This window comes from Opisthocomus hoazin, chromosome 2 (genome assembly GCF_030867145.1).
Source record: "Opisthocomus hoazin isolate bOpiHoa1 chromosome 2, bOpiHoa1.hap1, whole genome shotgun sequence".
In the NCBI taxonomy this organism is placed as follows: domain Eukaryota; kingdom Metazoa; phylum Chordata; class Aves; order Opisthocomiformes; family Opisthocomidae; genus Opisthocomus; species Opisthocomus hoazin.
This window is the reverse complement of record NC_134415.1, coordinates 69,388,855-69,414,192: the sequence shown is the minus strand read 5'-3', so window position 1 is coordinate 69,414,192 and position 25,338 is coordinate 69,388,855. Positions and strand designations below refer to the sequence as shown.

The 25,338-nt window shown below is 37.1% G+C and overlaps 1 protein-coding gene across 1 annotated transcript in view; it reads left to right on the top strand.

Moving 5' to 3' along the window:
- LAMA2 (laminin subunit alpha 2) overlaps positions 1–25,338 on the top strand; it is a 408,847-nt gene that overhangs the window by 341,505 nt on the left and 42,004 nt on the right. The window contains exons 42-48 of the mRNA XM_075444852.1: positions 561–663; positions 9,291–9,407; positions 12,777–12,959; positions 15,675–15,829; positions 17,457–17,600; positions 18,517–18,650; positions 25,011–25,170. Of these exons, the coding sequence (XP_075300967.1) occupies positions 561–663; positions 9,291–9,407; positions 12,777–12,959; positions 15,675–15,829; positions 17,457–17,600; positions 18,517–18,650; positions 25,011–25,170 (996 nt within the window). The remainder of the gene's footprint in view (positions 1–560; positions 664–9,290; positions 9,408–12,776; positions 12,960–15,674; positions 15,830–17,456; positions 17,601–18,516; positions 18,651–25,010; positions 25,171–25,338) is intronic.

Below are 25,338 nucleotides of genomic sequence, written 5' to 3'. Positions count from 1 at the left end.
ACATTAACTGCAATTTGGCCTTCTTTTTAAACTCTATTTCTTTTAGATCATCTTTTCTTTACTGACTTAGCAATTACAGTTCTTGAATTTAACCACAAAGGTATTTCTGTTGCCAATATTAGAATTTGGATCATCAGATCCAGTCTGGCTTCTAAAGGTGCTGTAGCTGTTGTTAGGGAGAAATAATGTATTGAATGGTATTGTATCCATAGCTGGAGGGAGAAACCCATGTTCAAGTTGAAATATCTTCTTGTTTGCTTGTTTTGGACAAAGTTTTGCTCCTAGAGTCAAACCTGTTTAACACTATAAATATTTTCTTTTCTTATTAAAGTTATCACTGGTATTCCAAAGGAGATCTGGCTTCCCGTAAAAACAAAAGGAAATTAATTAGAGTAATTGTTTTTGTGTGTCTTGCAGACCAACATAAGGGCAATGGGATATAATTCAGAGCTCACTGATGTTTAGTTAAAATTTAGATGACCACTCACTTAGATCATCTTCATGTATCTTTTATGACTTCAGACTTTCCTGTATGTATGACACTGCTTGTTTGTCTACAGACATCTGGTCCTCAAGGATCATTGAAGGATGGTGCCAAGAGCTCTCTTCAGAAAAGCTTCAGGGTCCTTAATGAAGCCAAGATGTTAGAAAACGATGTTAAAGGTATGTGCAGTATATGGCATTCAGGCCCATTAAATACAAGAAAAACATTGTGATACTGCTATGCTTCCAGTATGAAGAAGCCATATCAGCAGAAAAAAGTATAATTATTTATGTGATTTGAAATTGAACAATGTATCAGTGAAAAAGGTTCTCCTGTTTTGGGTCCAGGCATCCAGGGATGCTTCTCCCCTCTGTCCTTTTCTTGGACAGGAAGGCTGAGGAGGATGGAGCTTTGGTCTCCTCTTGCAAACTACAGTAAGGGCAAGAGTCAGTGGGGAGGAGAGGGAGATGGAAATACTGGTCCTGATTTACTAAATGCTCTAGCAGAAAATTAGTACAAAAAACAGTCCAGCGTTAAATTTTTAATCTTGTCAATACAGAAGCAGGGTTTGCAATTCCAGACAGACATATCACGTCTCTTCAGGATGCTTATGAGATTGTGCCAGATAAGAGAAGCAAGAGGAAGTAGAATGAAGATGTTTGCCAAACAGAAAGTAATGGGAGGGAATTGCCAAGTGTTTTCTTGAAAAAAATGAAATTGAAACTATGTCTCTAGAGAAAAATTAGTATTTTCACACACACACACAAAATATTTTTTTGTTCCTAAAGCGTAAATACATGTCTAAATGCAGCTAAGATCATAAAGTTTGTAGATACCAAACCAAATACTTTGGTTTCACAATGAAAAATAAAATGTCTTTAATTTCTATTCAATATTCTCCACTGGAAAAAAAAAGAAAATGTTTTGAACTATGCTCTTTGTTGAGATGTAAAAGCTGGTAATTCGAGTCTGACTGTGCTTATAATATCCTTTTCTCATCAATAAATGAGAATATTATTGGTGAATGCCATAGTGTGAGAAGGTAGGGCAGTAGTCAGTATGGACATATATGAGGTGTTTCATGCATACATCAATAATCAGCTGGAGAAACGCAGGATGAGGAACAATTGTCTTCTCTAGAATAAGACTAGAGAGAAGCATGGATCATGTGCCGGGTAGAGGTGGAAAAGGCAGATGTCACAGAGGAATGCATGAATAGGAGCATGGCTTTCCAGAATGTATGAAACAGTCCTCCCACTCTGTTCAGGGTTCCTAGTACCTTAGCTAAGTTACTGGCTACAGTCCTTGGCACTGAACTTCATGATGGCTGAAGTTGTTTGCAGGGAGTCCTGAAGACATCATGAAGACTAACTGGAGATCTAATGGAGGAGAGATGAGGAGAAAGATAGAAATAATTTAGATGTGTGGACTGAAAAAGAGCCAACTGAGTCAGAACTTAATATTCTTTTGTTCTGTCAAGTTTTCTACAAAGAAGATGGAACTAACATATCTCAAATGCACTGATACAGATCACATACTAGAAAAATCTTCCTTGTAATTAAAATGCAGAAGTACTGGAATTGATTTCTGAGGAGATTAGGGAGATTCAACCTCTGAAAATCTTTGAAAAAAAGCTTAGACAAACATCAGTGAGCAATGACTGTTGGTCAGAAGGAGAAAAATGATTTTTTGGACAAACATTTGTTCTGAGCCTATGATTCAATGATCTTCTGATCATTGCGACCAAAAGCAGTTTATTTCTTGTGTCTTTATCCAGACAGATTGTTTTATAGGTCCTCTAAGAAAAAACTTATTGCAGTGCTGATGAAGCATCTGTTTAACAGTACTCAACACTTCTTCTTCCACAACAGTCTTAGAAAGGAATTGAAAAAATAATTCATATCAACTAAACCTGAGGGGAAATAAGCATGATACAATTATCCACTTTCAAGTATGCCAACACTGAGTTTCACACATCTGTCTTTGTGAAAAATGTTAAATGTTACTGCTTTAATTGCTTTGTTTTTATATATAACAAAGAAAGCAGCTTAGGAGTATACAGTGTTTTTGCCACTGGTATAGTAAAGTCTGAGAGCAGGATCAGTTAACAGAGTCCTCCATGCAACTGTTTTGAAGGTCTATCATCCAAATACTCAGTAATATTTTGATTAGTCTAGACAGAATAGGTTCAAGTTGATAACTTTGTGGTTTATTCCAAATTAATTCACTGTAGTCCCCTCCCTTTTGTAATCTGAAATTTTGTTGTGTATATTTTGAGAAGCTTGTGTCCAGTCACTGTAGTTTTTCAAAAATTTTTTCATACTAGATACATTGTAGTTTAATCTGATTCAATTGGCTGAAGCTATAATAGGGCTAACCTGGAATTAACCACAAGGATGGGAAAAGCATAGCACTTGAAAACCTATATGAGAAAACAGATTTAGGACTTGGAAGGAGTAAAGATGAGGTGAGAAAACAGCTATGATATGGTATTTTTTTGCTTGTCATAGGATCTGAAAATCAAGCTGGGTTTTTTTTTTTTTTTGTTTCATGCATCAGAACTACCAGAATCACACACAGTAAATATTTGAGGTTGAGATTTAAACTGCTTGTCACAGAGATGATACCTGAAGCTTCCCTGTCATGCTAGAGTAGTTAAAATACTTTTTATTAGAAACAAGACAGGTTTTTTTTATAATAGAGCCCAGTCTTTCAGGTTTTAACATACAAAATTTTCATTGGCCTCCTGGGAGATGCATTACAAAAAGCATGCAGCATGAAGGATGAGATCTGTGCAGCTTAGAGTCATCTTTTGGCTATTACTACACTTTCATTTAGTTTTGGCAGCTCTAGGATTTCCAACTGCAGAACTCATTAAGAAGTAAACATAATGTTTAATAAGGTCATAAAGCAAAATGTTTCACAAGGTCATTAATTACATTTCATTGTCATTCACTGTTTGAAAATTTAAAACATTATTGTTTTCTTGTAACAGCTCTGAGAAAAAAACGTGCCTACAGATACTAGTAAATCTTGGATGTATATTTAGGGTATTCTTTATTGCAGCTCTTTACTGCTGGACTCAGTGCAGATTTAGGGCTGGAGGGGCATGTTTCAGTAAATAAGTTACAGAAAATCACAAAACTACGAGGGCAGGCCAGTGTGCAATTTAAGTAGCATGACTGAAGTAGAACATATAGGGATGCTGTCAGCCTCCCTTTCTGGAATGCAAACTGCTGCGGTTTGCTGTGGCTGGTGCGTAGGAAACACTAAATCGGCAGCGCTGCCGCTTCCCTGCCGCAGCGTTGCTCTGAGCAGACTAGGTGCCACAGAGCAGAGTCCATCACTTTGTGTGCTCCCCAGGCAGTTATATCGGAGTAATCATGTGTTCCACATAGCACAGTGCTCTGTCTTCAAGGACAAAATAAAACAGTGTCTGTACTTGGATAGATGTCAATTCCGTGTGGCCACAAGACTGTCCAGTTTAACCCTGAGAAAAGATGTATTACAACCTCGATTAGAGATTACTTCAGAGATTTTTAAAAAAAGTATGTTATTCTCCGATTTTACACCAGTGAGAATTGAAGTTGATAATCATTTCATAATTCAGAAACGAAGGTCTAAATGGTCTAAAGATTCATAAAGCAATCCTAATGCAAGCAGGGAGCAGTGCTTAAAATGCACGTATTAGATCTTTGTGCATGTTCTTGCCCCATGATGAAGGGTAATGAGATGGAGCTTCCTTAATGCTCTCTGATATGTCTTAGATTTAAAGTGCTTCATACAGACAAACATTCTGAACTTTTCACAGTATGCCTTTTTGCATCTGATAAAACAAGGCCGTGCTCCACGGCATGACCCACAGAGATCAGTTAACGTTGTGCCCAGAATGCAGATGCATAAGGATAAAACACAATTGCAGATTTCTTTTTTTCCCCCACCCCTCTTTTGCTCCAGAGGGCTGATGATATTAGTATAATGAGCATAAACCCTTCTCGATGTCTCGGTGTTTCCAGGATAGCAGGTGAGAATTGAGTGTAAAACCAATAGAACAATATTTTCTTACAATTTTACAAAGCCACCCTGTTCAGAGTCTGGACGGGAAGTGCTGGGTGGATGATGGGCACTCTATAAAAATCTGGTAGACGGAAGTAATTATTAGTTTAAAATTTCTCTGTCTGCACTACAGGTGGTAAATTAGTTAAAGTAATGAAGACCCGTAAGCCACTCAACTAATATATGTTCCAGAAATCCAGGCTGGGCTGTGATGGAGGTGGGAGGGTTTTCTTGCTACAGTATGACATTGCCCTGATTTGTGGCCAATTACCCTAGTTATAAAATGGCTGTTAATCACAGAAATGTTTTATATTACCACCAAAAACTGCTGAAACAGTCCTTACAAAGCAAAGCTTCTGACAAAAGCTATTAAGATGGAGATTTAGTCATTGCTCTTTCTGTGGGGCTGGGAGTTAGAAGGAATAACCCTGCTGGGAGAAGCAAAATCTGTATGTAGTGCTCTGGCTAAGAAGGAGTTTTGAAATTTTGGCTGCAAATGAGTGAATGCTGCTGCCTGCCAGCTTCATTCTCTCTGTGCCTTGAGGGATTTTCAGTTTGCCAGGAGCAATTTTTCTTCCTTATAATTTTGAATTTGCTGTTTTAAAAATATACTTGCCCCAGCGCAGATTTGAGACTATATACATACTTTATCAAAACTGATCAGTGAAAAGCAAAAATAAGATGTATAAACTCCTCTTCAGCTGGAGACTGGTGTCAGATGGCTACTGAAAATCAACTCATGTCATTTCTTTTGCTTAAGAATTGACAAGTTGAGGGGGACTCGTCTAGTCTCACAACATGTGAATATTTTTAGCTAAAACATTTTCTAGAAGATAGGCACAGCTAAATCCCTCATTTGTGTCTTGTCCTCTGCTTTGTTTTTTTGTATGACCTGGCATATTGTATTCAGCAAATTATTGAATTAGTTTGATGACCAACAGAATATTCATTAAAAACCTGCAGTCAGTGCTGAAAGTAATCTTTTTAAAAAGTTAACCATCATTAGCTGCATTTCTCTAGTTATATCTCCTTCCCCTGTTTGTTTCTAATGCCAATTTCTAAGTCTCTCTTGTTTTAGGGGAAAAAAAATTAGCTTGTGACCCATCGTCCTCTTTATAGGGTGAGACTGTGAAGAGCAAGAATGCTATTTGGAAGGAGCAAAACAAGGATAACAGAAAGGGATGTGTGTAACTGCCAGTTCATTTGTGCAGTATCCAATCAATAAAAACATCTGCATATATTCCTCTGTTCTGGTTTTGGGGGATATGCATTGGGTAGCATAGCCCTGTGACATCTTGGACAGTTTCACATGGAAAACTGCATTTGTTCGTACTATCAGAAGACATCTGTTTCCACTAGCATTGCAATGGTGGCACATCATCAATAATTAACTAGTGCCACCTATGTATGTGATCCGCAGACACTTGTAAATACTTGTGTCTTGTGAAAACAGGTCGTACAATCATAGAATGGTTTGAGCTGGAAGGGACTTTCCAACTAAGTTCTTAAGTGCATTCTTAATGAAGCATACGAGTGTAGAGGTTTGAGGTTTTTTTTTTAGTTTCATTTGACTTGTTTCAGTTTATTCACTTAGAGGAAAAAGGGATGATGCTTTCTTCTGTAACGCTGTGTTTAACCGTGGAAATATAAACAGAAATTGAAAATCTTTGTTCATGTTAACAAAGCCAGAAAACCTAAAGGCTCATACCTGCAAAGTCGTTCAGGATTCTGCTTACTCTTTAGGGCTTAGTTTCTGTGATGCATGAATAGTTTTGTTGATTTGAACAATAAACAGTGCATTGATTGTCAGCCTGTGCCATCTCCGTGCAGAGCTAACCAAGTGGAAGCGGGATTGACAGAAATTTCTCAGGATACTCCTCAATCTACACTTCAGTGTGAATTGACAGTGCCTGCTGTCTTTCAGTGCAGACCCACTAACCTCTTCCAAGTCAGATAAGCTATAGAATTTGGAGAAACTTAGGTTGTAGCTGACGATATTTTGTCTAGCCTCTATGATTAACTGGAGGATCTCAGGCCTTCAAATCATAGCTCCATCATTTTTCATAACTGCCAATAATTAAAGGATGGGGAAAAGCTGACATGAAGTCAGTTCAGCTCGTGATTCATGCACAAATTTACCTTAGTGCTTAGTGAAGAACCCATCTGGATTACAGTATGGGAATTTACTGCAAACTATAACTTCATGTTAATACCACTGTGCAAAATGAACAATTTCCTTGAAAAGCTGACATGGGCCTTAGGATCTTGGCATCTCCTCACATGTCTTTGTGTAAGAGCCTCCCTTGGGGAACTTATTTATGGTTTTATTATTGTAATGTTTTAAAAACACAGTTAAAATGTATTTGAGGAAAGAAAAGAAAAACAAGAAAAAAATATTAAACAGGTGGAGTCTCAGTATTCAATTTCAGAAGTTCCAGGGAAACTTCCCTTATTAAAACCCATAAAAATGGGTTTGCTGCTATGGTTACAAAGCTGAAAACAGAAGTCTGGAAACATGATTCTTCAGAAAAATAACCGGGGATAATTAGCATAATATTGGATCTGGCAGAGTAAAGAGGAGAAAAGAGATAATTTAAGAGCATGCAACAAACGTCGTACACCACCACTGGAAATGAATCAAATATCTCAGAAATATTAACACACTTTATAAACACTAACATCCCAAAAGGCACCAGAGACACCAAGGAAATATCTTCAGAATTAAATGGAGGAAATTAAAACAGTTTTGTCAGTATTATTACTTAACAAGTAATGAACTCAGATAAAGTCTCAGAACATTTAAGACCAGAATCTCATGAGTTTATTCTGGTTTAACAAAATCACTTTACCAGTAGCCTCATTCAGCAGTGGAGACAAAAGCTGTCATTTAAAAACAAGGGTGTTTTTGAGGAGAAGAGTGATTTTATGATTTATATGATTCTTCCCAACTTTACTCTAGTGTTACCTGTGCCTCTTACAGTTCACACAAATTTCCTGTTCCTCTGCAGGACATTTTTCAGACATAAAGGCTTACCTCCGGGCACTCTTGCAGTCCTGTGTGTTGCTCTAATTTAAATAAAGCAAATGGATTTCTTCCTGAATGACATTTCAAAGGGTCTAACAACAAAAGTATGATTCTCATTTAAATTCCATTCACTATTTCAGCCTTGCTGTAGTCTTGGGAAAATTAGTTAATGATTTCTTGTAGGTAATACACATTTTATTTTATTTTTCTCTGTACAAATTGGTTCTTGCACATCTAGTTTTAAGAAACCTTATTTTTTTAGAGTTTGTCAAATGTGAACCACAATCCCTTGTTTTAATCTATTATTCTGTTTATTCTCTCGTAAAAGGGTTACAGCCCTTATGCTGTTCCAGACGATGGAGTACCAATGATACATCTAATTATTGTCCCTTAATAAAAAGAAATGCTTTTTGGTTTTGACAAGTATGTGACTATAATTCACTGAGAAACCTCATCTCCAGTATGTTTTACCTATCACCAGTATCTACTGGGATAAATATCCAAAAACTAGGTGTTTATTTTCAATAACCTGTCACATATCTAAAGGTCACAGTCATACTTTGTGTCCTGAGCTCCTTTTCTACAAATTATTCTCATCTTCCTGCTATCAAGCACAGATGTTGAACTAGTTTCCCACTAGGGCATGCCTTTAAGGTAAAAAATTACCAGCTGTCTGTTCTAAATAGCTCCATATTGATACGAAGAAATGATGAAAAATATCCCCTAAGATAGTAGTTTAAGCATTAAGTACCATTTTCTGTGCAAAACTTTACTTTTAAATTTTGAAATAATGTTTGTTTAAATAGCTGTAAAGCTTATCTGGAATAACCTTATCTGGAATCTCACTTTTGAGAGTTTGAAAAATTATTGCTATGCTGGATATGGTTCAAAAAAAACTCCATAATTTTTATTCAAAGCAGCTGCTGAAGAATAAGAACTTTTGTGTAAAGGGTAACATCAGTTTTGTCTGCAATGTACTGAATGTGACACACCTGTGCCTTTGATTTGTACTAGTTCTTCGATTTGAACAAATTCTTAGCTATGAATTTTATTTACTAGATGGGCTTTTTCCCCCCAAAAAAAATAGAATAATTAGTGTGTTTATTTCATAATAACCTGTTGTTAATGTATTCTCTTCGTATTGATGATCAGCGCTAGGGTGACCTCATGTGCTTTCCTCAGATGTTCTGTCAACATTGGCTGTCTTTGAGAAGATCCAAGAGAACTGGTGTCTGGCCAGTCTAATTGAAACAGGAAGCTGACCTAATCGATCTTACCTCTTTCACACTATGTTCGACTCAATTCATCCCAGACAGCCTTCCTAAGAAAAAAATTTCAGTAGTAGCTTAATCTAAGAATCAAAGCTATGACTAAACATCACACTTGTTTAATCTGTCAGTGGGACATTGTGTGAATTTGCATAAATCTTACCATCTGTGATTGTCATTTTTTTCTTTCCTCTGTACACCACAGGAAATCCCTTGATAAGTATACAACAGTTCAAGGAACTCAAGCATTTAGATACCATGGAAGTAGGGAACTTAAAGAAACAGAAGAAGATTATCAGTGAACCCTACAACCAGTTTTACTGGACTCCCTTATATACACAAGATAATAAATTCATGATAAATGGCTTGCTTATTATTATGCATTTTAAATTATGTGCAAAGAAAAGATAGTGGAAACAAAGAGTGAAAGCTTCTGTACTATGTGTACTTTTTATAGAAAAGGGGAACAACCTGGACAGCATGCAGAACAGGCTGAAAGATGCAGATGAGAAGAATTCCATTCTCCTGAGAGCTCTGAATGAAACCTTAGGAAAGCTGTCAGCCATTCCTAACGGTAAGCTGGAAAAGTGCTGCAACACTTGACTCATCCCTGCTCTTTTGTTTCATTTTCCATCACTTAACATCTGTCTGATTAATTTTTGCCTGTGTCCACACTACATCTCCTTTGACCATTGGCAGCTGTAATAAGAGAAGGTGAGCAATGTGAGAGAGAGAACTGAACTGAAAACAGATACACGGTATCAGTTTGTATTTTGGCATGGTAAAAGGTACCATACGTCTGCAGTTTGCAAAAGGTTTCAGAAAGAAAAGAATTACCACATCAGGAACTACGATTCAATCTGAGACAAATAGTCTTTAAATGTGAAAAGTCTTTTTATGAAGCTACTGTTTAATGAACCATTATAATTTAACCAGTATAATTTAACACAAGGAGAATAAAGACTTACTGACTTTACAGAAAAAGCAGGAGGAAATTTGCTGGGTCTTGTCATACCTTTCTACCACACTCTCATTGCTTTATGCTGCAGTATCACTTCCAGTCAGTTTGTTGTTGTACATCTTTTTCAGACTGTAAATTGCTTAGAACTGGAATAGGCTTTCCTCAGTGAACTCTGAAGTGCTATGCACAGTCGTAATTCTGTATAGCCAAAAAAGATTTAGGAAAAAAAAATGTAACACGCATTAAAATCCCACAGTCCTGGGATGTCAGCTACTTTGTGTTGTGATAGCGAGAGACAGGGACCTTCAACGTAGTTTCATTATAATGGACAGTGAATGTTTGTTTTGGAGAAGAAAAAGTTTTTTATCAATGTAATTTGCTACAGCTGTTTTTTCCAAGGAGCACTTTATAAACTGAAGATGTGCTTTAAGAAAAGTCTCTAAAGAAAATCTATATTCTGTCTGATTTGTGATGGTCTGGAAGGTTCAGACTGCAAGTAAAAACTGGGCATGAAAAACAATTTACTATTCATCTTGCACATTTTTGTGGCTTTAAGATTACAGATAACTGAAAAGTGTTGGTTTAGATTTAGAGATCCTTGAAATCAGGCATTCACAAAAATTTGTTTCAATATGTCATACTCATCTTATGCCACTTGCCGGGTTTTGGCCACAAGTGTTGACATGACTGTTTCTCTCCTTGTGCACAGATGGATGTCTCAGTCAAACAAAATGGACCTCTAAGGCCAGTTGACCTTAGGACACAGAATACTAAATATGGAACAAGTAAAAGAAATATGAAATATGCAACCATTAGCAGTGTAATGGACTCTTGTCAGATTAGAGTTACAGGGTGCTTGCGCTTGGGACAAGGACACTCATATAAACAAGTGGGTGTGTATTAAGAATGAAACTCAGAGCAAGCAAATGGCGTGGATAAGAAAATGCAGTAAATTAGTTGTCCAACAGGGAAATAACCAATGAGGATGGGGGTGGAAATGACCCTGTCATATATCTTCTTCTTCAAGGATTCAAGAAAGCAGAGAGCAGCTTAAACTAATAATTGTTGTGTCCATGCTACACTAATAGCCAAATAAAAGCAGAAAGATGCAAAATGGGATAGATGGGTAGTCACCTTAGGACAAGGACCCACATGTGCAGAATAGTCATAATTTAAAGTGTGGCTGAAAATAAATATAATTTGTGTGACCAACAGAGGGAAGTAACACAGTAACTCCAACTTTCACTCTGCCAGAAAGGTGCATGACCTCTAATAGTGGCCTCAAAAAGAGATACTGAGATATGATGAAAAAAGGAAGTGAGAAAAGGCAATCGGAGCTCTCTGTTCTTTCACCTGTCAGTACTGATGATGAAAATGGTTTATTAAAGATTCAGTTCTATTTTCAAGGTGCTATTGTATTTTGTGGGCTTTCCAGAGCCCAAACTTCAGAAATAAGGGTGAATTTGTTTGGAGCACAGGTATAATATATCTTTACTCAAGAAAGTAAAAAGCGTCATGTAACTCTACAGCGTGCAGGACAAACCCACCAATTCTCTATGGCTTTAGGAAGCAACACATGCTTCACCAGGTCACAGGCTTGATCACATCAGATGTTCCACAGAAGGAGAAGCACCTAGCTAGGAGACCACTTGGAAACCTAGACTGTTGATCCCTTCAAATGGAGAAAATGTCCATGTTTCCCATGTCTTCACACAGTCAGAGAATCAGGAACATGCAATCTGCTTCAAGCAAATGTTGGTATAAACTAATTCTTATCAGCTATCTCTTGGTCAGAATCAGAAAGAAATTACAACCTCGTGTGCCTTCCCCACTACTGGAATGCAGTCTGTTAACTTCACGGACTACCACAGGAAGCCCAGTCAGTATGAGAAGTGGCACTATCTCTGCATGGCTCTTTCAGAGGTGTCCAGACTTCGGAGCTGCACTCCTAAATTCTCTGATGATTGAGGGACATGAGGATACCTTGGGGAACACAAGGGGAAAGCAACCCTAAGAACAGTTTCACAGGAAGCAGATGGCAAAGCAGGTTCCTGCGGGTCCCAAGACTCCACTGCGGTGTGGTGGTAGAGTGGGAGTTCATATGGGTTCCCTTGCAAGCTGGAGTGTCCACCACAACATTTTCTGCTTGCTCACTTCCTGCCATCTGTGGGAATTCAGAAAATTTGGTAGCTCCCTAACACAGTAAAACCGGTGATGCTGGCTCACCATGCGGTGTAATCCCAGCATAGCAACAGCCCATGAGCTGCTCAACAGCTGCCGGATAAGCCTTAAAGCAATCTGATTTACTAACACAGAATTTGAATAAACACCTACTTGAATACCTAGCTGACTGTTTTACCATTTATCAATAGCAGAACTAAAAAAAGAATGTTTTTGCCCCAAAGGTAGAAAATTCATTTCCATTTTGCAGGCAGAGAGGTGGGACAGCCTTAGACTAATTGTTTCGCTCAAGGTCACCAGGTATGTCTATGGATATATGTGATTAATGCAGTCAATGAACCCTTGGTCTCCTGATTCACAAGATTATTTGTTGCAGTTTCAACTGAAACACGCGGAGTTAGATTTTTGTGCTCTGTATGTCAGAGCTTGAAAGTCCTGTTTCTATTAGAAGCATCACACATATCTGACAGTTGGTCAGAGGTTAAGCAGTGAGTCAACAACAAAACCAAAATTGCACAAATATTTACCTAATAAAAATTATTTGTCCTTTGCATGCAAATGGAGCTGGAGCATTTTCTCTTCTTCAGGTGCATCTGACATTTCAAAAAAGACATAAAGGGCCAGATTCTGAAATCCACGCTTACAATTAGTAATGTCTTACTACATGTGAAGTAGGAGCTCTCAAAGAACTACACAATACAGTTGAAGATGGTAGAATTTTGACCCAGCTTTGATCTTAAGATGTGTGAAGGAAACTTCTGTACTTCAGGCAATCATTTCATTATCCTTTTCTACCTACAGATACAGCTATAAAGGTACAGGCAGCCAAAGATAAAGCAAAACAAGCCAACGATACTGCAAATGACGTCCTGGCCCAGATTAAAGACCTCAACCAGAATCTCCTGGGCTTGAGAAACAACTATAGTAAACTTGCAGATGATGTGGCGAAAACAAATGCTGTTGTGAAGGACCCTATCAAGAACAGTAAGATCTTTTTTAGGTCATTTGGTGGTGGGTTTTTTAGGTTGTGGTTTTCATTTCACATTGGAAAATGAAAGAGAGACACTCCAGAATTTCACTCACATAGCATTACTACAGTATGCTGGGATAAAAGAAATCTCTATCACTTCTATTTTCCTGACTTTAATATAAAAAGAATTTTAAATGTTAAAAGACTGCTGCTAGTAGTTGGAAAAAAAGCTAATGTCAGCAGGGTGAACATATTGTGGATAGATTTGTTCTGCAGAGTACTTTCTAAAGTATTTAGGAGTTGAATGATCAAAGATTATGCCTGGAAATTCACCCCTTGAATCAGGTAAAATTCCATCCACTAATCCTGTCTTCAGTCAGTCAGATAATCAGTTCTGGGAGAAATGCATGACTTCTGTCATATATGTTACTGTTTTGGTAGAATACTGAAGACACGCGAGAAGAAAGAGAATAAGAAGATCCTGGGAATGGTTTTTCGTATGCTTTTTTCTTTTGACAGTGAATTCTGTTATTCAGATGTGACAATTGCTTTAGCAGTTTTACTTTGGCTATGATGGATAGAATCGAATTCTAAATTACAACACATTTTATTGTAGATTACTGGAACACATCATATAGGAGTATACAACCACGGCTGACCACAAAACCAGTCTTTACAAAACTGCCATAGGACTAATTTCTAAACTGACCTGGGCTCCCCAGATTGTGGTCAGCTTGATGAAGCTGGGCACCCAAAAACATCCAGTTTAGGAGGCTGTCGTTCTCATTCTATGGGCAAATATCCTCTTCAGATTGTAGCTGTGCCAGTGAAAGGAGTTAATCCCAATGGTTGGTTGTCACTGCCTGCGTATTGCAAGTTCCTGACCCTTCATCAACTGATGTACACATGTGAGCCACAGGTATAATCCCCATCAGGCAGACGGGTCCAAACTAGTTTACACAATATGAAAAGTAGTTATGTATTGAAACAGAGTGTTTCAATTACGGTGGGTTATGGAACAAGCAGATCTGTGAGGCAACAACCTCTGGCAGAGTAGTGATGAACAACTGAGAAGCAGCCTAAAAGCAGTAATTTCTTGGCACTGCTGGTTGTAGACCAGGCCATCTGTCCCAGCGCAAGTATTCTAAGACTATGTGTGCGTTAGCATTTTAGTTGAGGTTAGAAGCAATAATTTAGAAGTCAATCTCTTGATTGTCCTCAGTCACCATTATTTTGTTCACTTTGAGGAGTGGTCTTAACACTTCCAAACTCTTTCATGTCAGATAAAGCTTAACTGGAAGTTATTCTCCAGAATTACACTTTTACCACTCTCCAACTGCTAATGGATACTCAGATTACAGAATGAGATTAAAGTAAATAGAGAGTAAACCACTCCAGATGTATATAGTGAGTATGTTGGCACTCACAACTCCATGCTAAAGTAGACATAGTCTCTCGTATGTCAAAATTCTGGCTCTGAGTTCTCATTCTGCAGCTATGCAATATATAAAAGGTAATAAATTTTTTCTAGACTAATCCTGTCCCTTAATTTACTTTACTTTTGTGTTCGGTCTTTAAAACATTTTCTTACATTATCTTCCATTTTTTCTCTTTTCTTTGTCTCCCTATCTTGCCTACAGAAATCAGTACGTACGTTTTCTTTCTTGCCGCTTTTATTGTGCCTTTTCCAGTAAACAGTGATTCACTGCTTACCACCAAAGCTTCTGCATGGTGCTCTCCATTTCACATTGATTGAAATAGTTAAATAGTTACTTTTTGAAGGCTCTGAGATGAAGTGACTTGGTAATTGGTTTCACTTATGTGAAACCTTAAGAATCATCTTGAAGGTTTGGTATTAGTGTCTGGGTGACTATTCAAAAACTAGATATCCACAGTTTCATGCTTTATCTAAGCATTGTCATTATTATTATCATTACTATTATTCTTTTCATTCAGTATACATTCTTCTGGTAAATGCAGGTTTTTCTCTTTCGGTGTCATCCACACAAACTCATACCCTCATGCTAGCCAAGTGTTGCAATCCTTAGATCTGCTGATGAATTGTCAGAGAGGGCATTGTTCACTGGTTGTATATTGAGAGAAAAAAAGCCATTTGAAGCTTAAAGAAAAAGTGATTAAAAATATCCTGGTCAAATTACTAAATTCACCTGAAAAAAAGAAAACACTTGCAGTTTACCGCCATTGTTGGGTTTTTTTTCTGCTTTCAGTACGCATATGGGATTTTAAACTTGTGATCAGAATAAAGCCACCGTCCAGCTGTTCATTATAATTAATTAAAGAATTAACCGCAAGTTAATTCTAACCTTGTTTCAGAAATTACTAACGGAAACTAACAAGTTTTAATTAATCTAGCATTTTTCTTCAAAATTGGAGTTCATAAAAAAAGAAAGTAAATGTGTCATTTGTAAGTGTATTTTGATACAGGAAATGTTTTCCATTAGTATCATCCTGACCTGAAGCATAGTCACTGCCTCAAAAGCCTGCTTTAACACCTGCCTTTGCTACTATTGCTACTTTAACTTGATTCTAAATATTCATAAATTATCTTATTCTGTTCAGGTAACTTCCTGGTCTGTGTATACGTTGTGGTAGTGTATACAATCACCTGAGCATTGTGTATGCAGAATTTTCTAGGATTTTATTGTTGCAATGTATAATTACTCCCTGCCACTCTTCTCTAAAACTCTGATTTTTTCTTTCTTATGAAGTTGCTGATGCAGATTCCAGTATTAAAACCCTAGAAAAGGAAGCAGATCGCCTGCTAGATAAAATCAAGCCAATCAAAGAACTTCAGGATAACTTAGGGAAAAACATTTCTCAGATAAAAGAACTGATAAACCAAGCTCGGAAGCAAGCCAATTCGGTAAGCCCTCTTACTCAGTAAGACGACCTTCTGAGTATTGCTAGGATTTTATTTTCTACTTTTCTATTTCTCTTCCACCGGGTGAATCCTTCCCAGTTCTAGACATGTGTAAAGAGAGCAAATAATGGAGTATAATTTCTCAGATAATCAGAGAATATTCTGATGATTTTCATTCTCTGTCTTGTTTCTTCATTTTAAACATGCCCTTGTTAAATGAATAACATATGTAGCAACATATCTGGAAAGGTTATTAATTAAGAAGTATTGTGGATGATAGTACAGCAGAAGAGTCACAACATCATTGATTTTTTGTGAAAGCAAAAATGTGGTTTTTTGCCTCAGCACTGATACTAATCCCCTGATTTCATTTCATGGAACTTGAATTATTTGAGAATAACACCATCTCAAACTCACTGAAACTGCGGAGTATATTTGCTTTTCCCGTATTCTTGGCTTTCTTTGTCCAGTAGCAGTTCTGAGGACGCAAGCTTGAGTTAAGACTGTATTTCCAGTCCATTTAATGAGTTCGGAGTCCATCTCCCTGACTCAGTAATAATCTAAACTCGAGGATCAGCTAGTTAATACCAAGGTTATTCAGCTTGTGATCTAATGTAGCAAAAGGAAAAAAATTCTTGAAGATGGTACTTCAGAAAACTTCCTGGAAAATGACTGGAAAAAAAAAATCTACAGAATAGTAGGATCCTGGGAAAGAAGTGTATTCCATATACTGGATGAAATTTGACCACAATAGAAAGACAGGCTGCAGTGATGATATGGTTTTGGTGTAGTCGTCTTCTGTCTGAAGGCTTTGAAGTACTTAACTGCTCAGCATTTCTGAGATAGGGAAATTGTGAGTTTGGTCATATAATGGATCTCCTTTTTGACAAAGTGTGCCCTAAGCATAAGGTGATACCCTTACGTACATCTACTCCAATACATAAACATGTCTAGCTGGAATTGAAATGCCATTGTACTCTCATTATGCGCATTCCGGCATTATGAAAGTGAAGAGTATATTGTTTTTATCTGTGCTCAGAGCCTGAGGAAACTAGCACATACATCCAGATGCCTGTGTCATTCAGCTGTGAAAATGCAACTTAATTACGAATACCAACTCCATTAGGGGCTATGTAAAAGCAGTGATAGACACAACTGTTGCTTTAAAAATAAGTGTTAAAAGGTGTCTTAAATTGACATAATGAAAGATATTATAAGGAAAAACCAGATCATCCTGTCTACCTGATAGCAAGGTGCTGTAATCCGTTCAGGAGTGCTGCTTATTTTCCTGGCTACACATTCCACTTATAAACTATCTCTACTACTAGAATTCCACTGCTGTGTGCATCAGACCAGCATATCTTCTAGCTATTTTTAGTCCATATTGTTCGTCCATTCAAATCTGAATGCCAAAAAAAGCTTTTACTGCCTTTTAATAAACAATCCCAGAAAGACAATTCCATTTCTACCTCCTGTGCATACCTAAGCAACTTCCTGGTACGTGTAATACATAAATGGGAAGGAAGAAAAAAGAAAGTGTAATGTGCTTTTAATTAATTGGAAGCATCTAAAGTTAATTCTGGAATGATAAGCAGTAAACTGAATTCTTTCTGCTATGCTTTTTTTGAAGATCAAAGTATCCGTGTCCTCTGGAGGCAATTGTATTCGCACATACAGACCAGAAATAAAGAAGGGAACATACAACACCGTCATTGTCAATGTGAAGACTGTAGTTGCTGACAACCTGCTTTTTTACCTTGGAAGTGCCAAGTTTGTAAGTCTGTCTCCTGCTTTTCATGTCAGCGTTGCTCAATCAAATCAGACTACTGACAAAGAAAGAAGATGAGAAAGACTTTTTTTCCCCTCCTAGAGGCTTCAAAGCAGTAGTAGAGGGTCTAAGATAATCTAGACATTTGCTGTCTTTAGTATTAATATAGGGACTTCTAAAATATGACCAGAAAATAATTTTTTTATTTTTTTTTTATTTCAACTAAATATGAAATGGAAGATTTGTACATGGACTACATTAGAGCTTTAAAATTAACAGTGCAACCAGGGTAATTTTGGGGTTGGTTGTGGGTTTTCCCTTGGGAATAAAGTAGCTAATCATCTTGCATCAGTCAAAGTTCTTATTTATTGTAATTTTAAGACTACCATTCCAAGCATAGAAATGATGAATGATTCGGTTTCCCATGAGCCCTATAGCAGACAAACTTCCAGAATAATCAATGATAATTCAGTAAATGGGAAAAGTATTCTATTTCTAACAGTTTGTAATATATATTTTATTTACCTAATACAAAATGAAGAGGCTGGATGGCATCATGTATTAGCCTAGAATCCTGGCATGTTTCTGCCATCCAATGGATGTTTTACAAACAACATTACTCCAAGTTAAATCCTTCCGTTGATGGCTACAATATTAACATTTCTGTAAGTCTAGGAGCCATTTACTGCACATCACTGACAGGAGTAATTTTCCATCTTTGGTTTAAGATTCCTAGTTTAAGCCACTGAAAGCAGGAAAAAGAAAATCTGTTTTTAGACCACTGTGAGAATTAGTGTTCATACTTCTCTGTCTGTATATTTGTTTCTGATGCCTCATTAGACCTTCTGAAATGTGAAGAAATCTGGAAAACTTCCTTTAATTAAAGTATGAGATTGCTTCTAATTTCATATTTTACATGCAGACTGACTTCTTGGCCATAGAGATGCGCAAAGGCAAGGTGAGCTTCCTGTGGGATGTGGGATCTGGTGTTGGACGGGTGGAGTATCCAGATCTGACCATTGATGATGGGTTTTGGTACCGGATTGAAGCCTCTAGGCAAGTATATATTTCACTTCCAGGATTTGGTTCCCAAAGAAAAAATGGCTAAAATTAACAAGTTCTGCTTCTAATCTACTGTCCTCAAGTTGGCATACCTCAGGTTTAGATGGAAATGTTTGCTACGTTCGAAACATCGACTTTTTAAAAAAATATTATGTCATAAATATGAGAAATTCTAGTGTGGTTTAACAAAAGATTTTGAACTTAATTCCAATAGTACCAAAAGTGTATATGCTACAATTACTGTTGAAATGTGAATTGTTCTGTGTCAAGAATTTATTTTCATCACATCTTTCCCCTCTAGCACCAACAGTCTATGACTTCTTATATTCCCTTCTGTTTACCTATCATTCTATCTATTCTCTTCTTCAATAAGCTTCTTTTTAAAATCGATTACAGGTTTTGACACTCAAACAGATAACTACTATTCTTTGCTCCTTGAATTTCAAAGAGGGGCAGCTTTTCTGAAATTCTGGTCTTGATACTGTACTGCAAATGAATAGTCTGTCATACATCAATATCTTGAGTCTTACTCAAAATGTCATTTCCATAGCCAGAATGTCTCTTCAAACTGGAGATATTTAAAGAGATACCATTTATGAAAAGTCAAGGATGAAATATTCTGGAAAGTTAAACTGTACTTTGCCATTTGAGATCAGCTGTTGAATGCTTCTGAGCTTTAGAAATATAGATACCTTAATATCCAAATGTCACATTTGTTAGTTGAAGCTTACATTTTCCATTCAAATAGCAAACACATGACATATGGCGAAGTAATTACAGCATAAGGATTACATAACTTTATATCATTTGTGTTCCACTTCCAAATAGATCTTAGTAATTTAGATAACATCATCTATATTGCAATTTGATATGAAGCTGAGTAATTTCTCCTGCATCATTACAGTTAATTTCACTTAGTATTAAACATAGAAGCGATAATATAGTCAGAAAATGAGAGAAAGAAGGAGAAAGAAAACAAAACACTCTAATTCCAGTTACATCCATGGCTCTCAGAGGAAGAAATGACATCCAGTTTAAATAATTTAGTGAAATCACAGAAATCAGCCATTCAGAGCAGAGAATTAGATAAAATTATGGGAACATCTCCAGAAGCTGGCTTAATGACACCTTATTGCTCGGAAAATACAAACTGGGATACAATACAAATTGTTGAATTCTTCACCAGTTCATATTATGCATACCAAAATAGCTTCATGACACAGTAATGCCAGACTTTCATTTACAAGAAAGCTGCTTCAGCAGAATATGGAGCCAGGACATGGTATAAAAATTCACACATCCTACAAAAGCGCACTGCCTATTAAGTTGGTTGTTCTGGATATATAGGGTGTGCGTGCCATTAGTTTTGAACAAACCACTGGATCAGCAATTTAGAATAATTACAGCCGCACAAGTCTGAAGTACAGAGCAGTGTTTAGGAGAATTACGTTGCAGAGACACTATTTGGATTTGTGGGATTAAGATGAAGAACTCTGGACTGTTTTGCATTCTCGAGATAGGCTTCATTAAATCACATACCCTGCTGAAGATTCTTCAGCTTTGAATATTTTAGTCCATTTGCTAATTCTCCTCTGACTCCCGTCATAAGCTACTGAACAGTTTTTTCATTTCATTCCCTCACCTTTTTTCCCTAAATTTCTGCTCAGTTCCAGCCACAGACTTTTTCAGCAACCTGACAGAGCTGCCTGAGCAGCTGGAGCAGGGCATCCACTTAGAATGCGTACATAAGATGAAATTCTGGCCTTACTGAATTTTGCCACTGATTTCAGTGGTGACAGGTATTGACACACAATAAGAATGATATGGTAGGTTTAAAGGTTGATAGCAGTTCTTAATAAAGGATCCAAAAGGGTCTTAAAAAGAGGAGATGTGGTGGCACACAGCTTGTGAAATTCTCAAGGTCACTCAGCATACTGAATGAAATCTAAATATGTAAAAGCTGGCTGTTGACTAATGATCAGAGACGTTCAGTTCAGTTAATGTCTGTGCCAAAATCCAATGTGCATCTGTTTTCCAGGGACTCTTTTAATTTTCGTCACCTTTTTGTTTAAAATCTACTAATACTTTGCATTTTATTGTATATGCAGAGGTTATCATGGAAATATTTAATATATTTTTTATGGAATTGAAGTAGAATTTTTTTACGCCTGTAGGAATTCCTATAGGAATTCCCTATACTTTGATGGTACAGGAATATAACCAATGTCACTTACAGAGTTACTTACCCTCTTATAGAAACAAATCTGATTGGCATCAAGAACTGCAATCAATCAAAGTATCATTTAACAAAGGAAAATGGCATAACAGTATGTGACAAAATAATTTAAAGCACGTTTGCAACATGCAAGCAATGTCAACTGAGAGAGTTGGGCTTGTTCAGCCTGGAGAAGAGAAGGCTGCGGGGAGACCTGATTGCAGCATTTCAGTACTTAAAGGGAGCCTGTAGGAAAGATGGAGACAATCTTTTTAGTAGAGACAGCAGTGACAGGACGAGGGGTAATGGTTTTAAACTAAAACAGGGTAGGTTTAGGCTGGATATAAGGAAGAAATTCTTTACAATGAGGGTGGTGAAACACTGGAATGGGTTGCCCAGAGAGGTAGTGGAGGCCCCATCCCTGGAAACATTCAAGACCAGGTTGGACGGGGCTCTGAGCAACCTGATCTAGTTAACGGTGTCCCTGCTCGCTGCAGGGGGGTTGGACTAGATGACCTCTAGGGGTCCCTTCCGACCCAAAACTTTCTATGATTCTATGATTTTGTGAAACCGTCAAATAGGTGATAGAATATTTTTGAGTCTCACTAAATCAGTGAAACAATGTCACGTGACTTCAGCAGGCCTCAGTTAGGAGCGAGACCTGATTAGTTGTGACTTTAATCAGGTGTGATTTAAGTATTGTCATTGTTTTAATTGTTAATGACAGAGTTTAAGCAGCACCCTTCCTTTGAGGAAAAAGGATGCTTGAATCACAAGTTCACTGTAGACACATCCAGTCCAGCTCAGCAAGAATTCAGTCTTAAACTGTTGTGGCAAACATAAGCCGTACTTTCCAGTGAAGATTTTTGGTGCTCTGAAGGGGTCAAGGAGAAGAGGTTTCTCCATGGTATTTTGTAACCTAATGTTGATGACTTGCAAAAGTGATCTCATTTACATCATGTATCTCCTAAAGGCAAAACCTACATGCACGGCATTATGTAAATTTTTCAGATGATCAGCCACACAGCGCTGGTATATCTTCTCTAATCCACAAGCGTTGCAGAACTGACTATCACTAGAACAATATCTTCTAACCTGAAGACTTGTCATGAACAGGATGGCAATGTCTTTTTGCTGTCAAGTTAGCCAAGTTCTTTCTTCAAGCTCAATTGTCCTCTAAATAAGATAGAATTATTTATGGAAGAGACTCCATTGTTAGCATTTCACTCTGTTTGAAGATGAAAGACATCTACCCTATTTGTGACATATTAGACACCCTAAAAAGTGTCAGTCTGCTCAGTGCAGACTGCATTATTGCACTTGGATGTTTTTAAACTGGAATCTTCATTTCAGCACAATATAGATTGAAAGTGCCAATGACTTTCTTTCAGAGAGCATCAAACTTAAGCTGTTTAAAAAAATGTCTTTAGCAACTGTTAGTCTTTCAATAATTACTACATTGAGAACTTCTATCCTTCACATCAATAAACCTGAAAAAAAATAAAGTAAAAATTTGGAATTTCTGCTGCACAGGAAGCTATCTACTTAGCATTCAGTTGGTTTTGGAATAAAAGATAAAATATTGTCATTAAAAGGAAATTTAAAAAAAAAATCATTTAGAATAATGTGGATGGCTTTAACCCACTTCTTCAAAATGATTTGGAGCAACTACATGCTCGCGTACCCCAGATGTCACTTAGGAGATTCCTCAGGAAACTGAGAGTCCAATCCATGTGGTTTCGAGAGCTGCTGGATCAAGCTACGTGTGGGTGATTGAAAAGCTCTGGGAGTTTTTTGCAAATATGTATTTTTTCACATTGAAAGCCTTGAGATCCCTGACTACAAAGCAGGCAAGGCAGCACAGATCTATAAAAGTATTCCCAATTGACTGGAAACCCTCAAAATTACTTTCCAACCCTGCTTCACTTCCAGGAGAAATTTATCAAAACTGAAACGTCTCAACTAAATCTTTTTTTGCCTTTTTTTTTAATTTAAGTGGCTTTTTTCCCAGTTCTATGTTATTTCATAAGAAAACTTTCAACTTATTCTCTTTTTTGGATAATAGGTTCTGAGGTTCTGAGCCAAAGAAATTTCTGCAGAGTGCTTTTTAGACATAAAATGCATAGTCTTACAGGATTTTTCCACCCTCAGAGCCCTGGGCAGTAAACTTTCTAAATCCAGGAATTCTGTAAGTACAGGATAGCAATATCTGTATTTAGTTTATTCAGTAGCCTAAGTTATTATGCAGTCTTCCTTGCTGTGCTCTAAATGTAAGTTCTTCAAGTAAAGCTGTATTTAACAGTAATGACAGTTCTTGCTGAAAGATATGCTTTTAACTTTTAGTTTGCTTGTTACTTCAATACCCCAAGCCAATCTTTTTTTTTTTTTTCCTAATTAGACAAAAAACAATTTTGCAACTTTGCATGCAGCAAAGTTCAGGACTGTAGAAAATCAAAGGGATTTTTTTTTTTTTCTTTCTTTTTTTTTTTTACTTTCTGGCTGTGACTTGACAGTATCTTGATAGGATGAGTATGTAACTTTTCATCTAGGAAAGCTACATGTGGAACTTCTGGGTGAATTTTATCACCTCTGTTTAATTGGCTTCCTTCCCTTCCTTAGAAAGCTTTTTCACAAATATGGATGTAAAATCTGTTTTCTGAGAAAAATCTGTTTTGTCTAGCTTGAGAACGGGTACTGAGCAATTTTTAGTCTAATCAGGTTGCCAGCGAAATACCACTCGTAATTTAAAACATGGGCTGTCACTCTCAGTAGGTATACGCTCTTTGTAAACTGTTACAGAAAAAGAAAACAAGTTTTGTTTAAAATGGTGTGTTTCCATATTAAGTATCAAGCATGTAGCTTAGAAAAGTTCCGTGTAATATTGGTATCCATGCTGAGTGCTTTCGTGCTATTTAGGGTTGCAACATCAGCCATCCATGTTAAGAATTTCCAAATTAACGTGACAATGGTCATGGGAAATCCAGCATCCTATTAAACATGCGATAAAGCAGCAATGTCCCAAGTTATCCATAAATCCACAGTACGTGATCTCCCTTGCCTGCCCCATCTCCCAGCCACTCCTCCACCACATTACAGAACATACTAGATGCTTCATCTCCACATGGCAGGATTTGGGTCACACACCATGCTTATTTCTACAGTCATGTTATGGCTCCATAAGAAATTCCTTGTGTTGATTATGGTCCATCTGTCCAGGAGGAAATGCTCATTTATGGTGAGACTACAAATGCCTAATAGTTTACTGTTATTAGGTAGGTAGTAGATTTTCCATGGAAAGCTACTATCCGTGCTACTGTAAGCAAAAGTAGTATTAATCAGATTATTGCAGTGGATTCAAAATGATTCAAGTTTCCTTTGAAATAGCTGTCTCTATACCTGAAAGACAAAGGGGAATCATATCTCTCCGTATGCTGTTCCTTCTATTGTAAAACCATCAGCAAACTCTTTCCATGCTAGTTACTACATTAATGTAGCCTAAGGAGTAGAAAACGAACTGCTGCAGAAACTATTAACAAATGGTAAATTCTTTTGTTGTTGTTACCATCAATATTTGATATGATTCATAGAGGACAGAGAGGTAACATCCTTAAACATAATGGGGTTTGTGCCTGTTTGATAAGCAGCCAGAGAGTTCCACTGCAGAAACTGCAAAATCTATGCATCACAGTGAAGCAAACTTTATAAATATTTTTAAAATACTTTATCACATGATCATTCATTTCAGTTCAAACATAATCTAATAAACTTTATGAAATTCAGAAATTTAATTTGGAACCTTGCCTGCATCATTTGTTACATCAAGAAACAATTACTCAACACTAAATTAATCACAATAATTTAAAAAATGCAACTTCTTTGTTTCAATCGATGAAAGTTCCACTTTGTCTGTGTAATGAATTTTGTTCAAAAAGGACATTGAGGTGAGAAAAAAAACCTGGTTCTGTGATCATGTCTTTACCTTACGCAGGCAGAAGACTCTCTTCATTTATATCAAAATGAAACATAATCAAATCAGTAATACATGCCTCCATTAAAAGATGCCATCTAAAATAGGTTTTTCCTGTGTTTGATTTAGCTACTGACTCTGTATGCTTAAATTATTTTGTTAAAATCTCTAGGACTGGAAAAAATGGCACCATATCGGTGCGAGCTCTGGATGGTCCCAAAGCCAGCATTGTGCCAGCCACCTTCAGTGCCGTCTCTCCACCTGGATATACCATTCTGGATGTAGACGCTAACGCCATGCTGTTTGTTGGTGGTTTAACTGAAAAAATAAAGGTAACGTCTTCTCTGGTGCTAGTGTATTAACTGGCTATTTATGTGGACAATTTTCATCATTGCTCACAGTACAAATAGTAAACTGTAGTATGCCGGCATCATTGTAGCCCGCGCTTTCGTAGCAAACAGTACGCCTGCACTCCTGAAAGACTACTGGGGTCTGCCGAG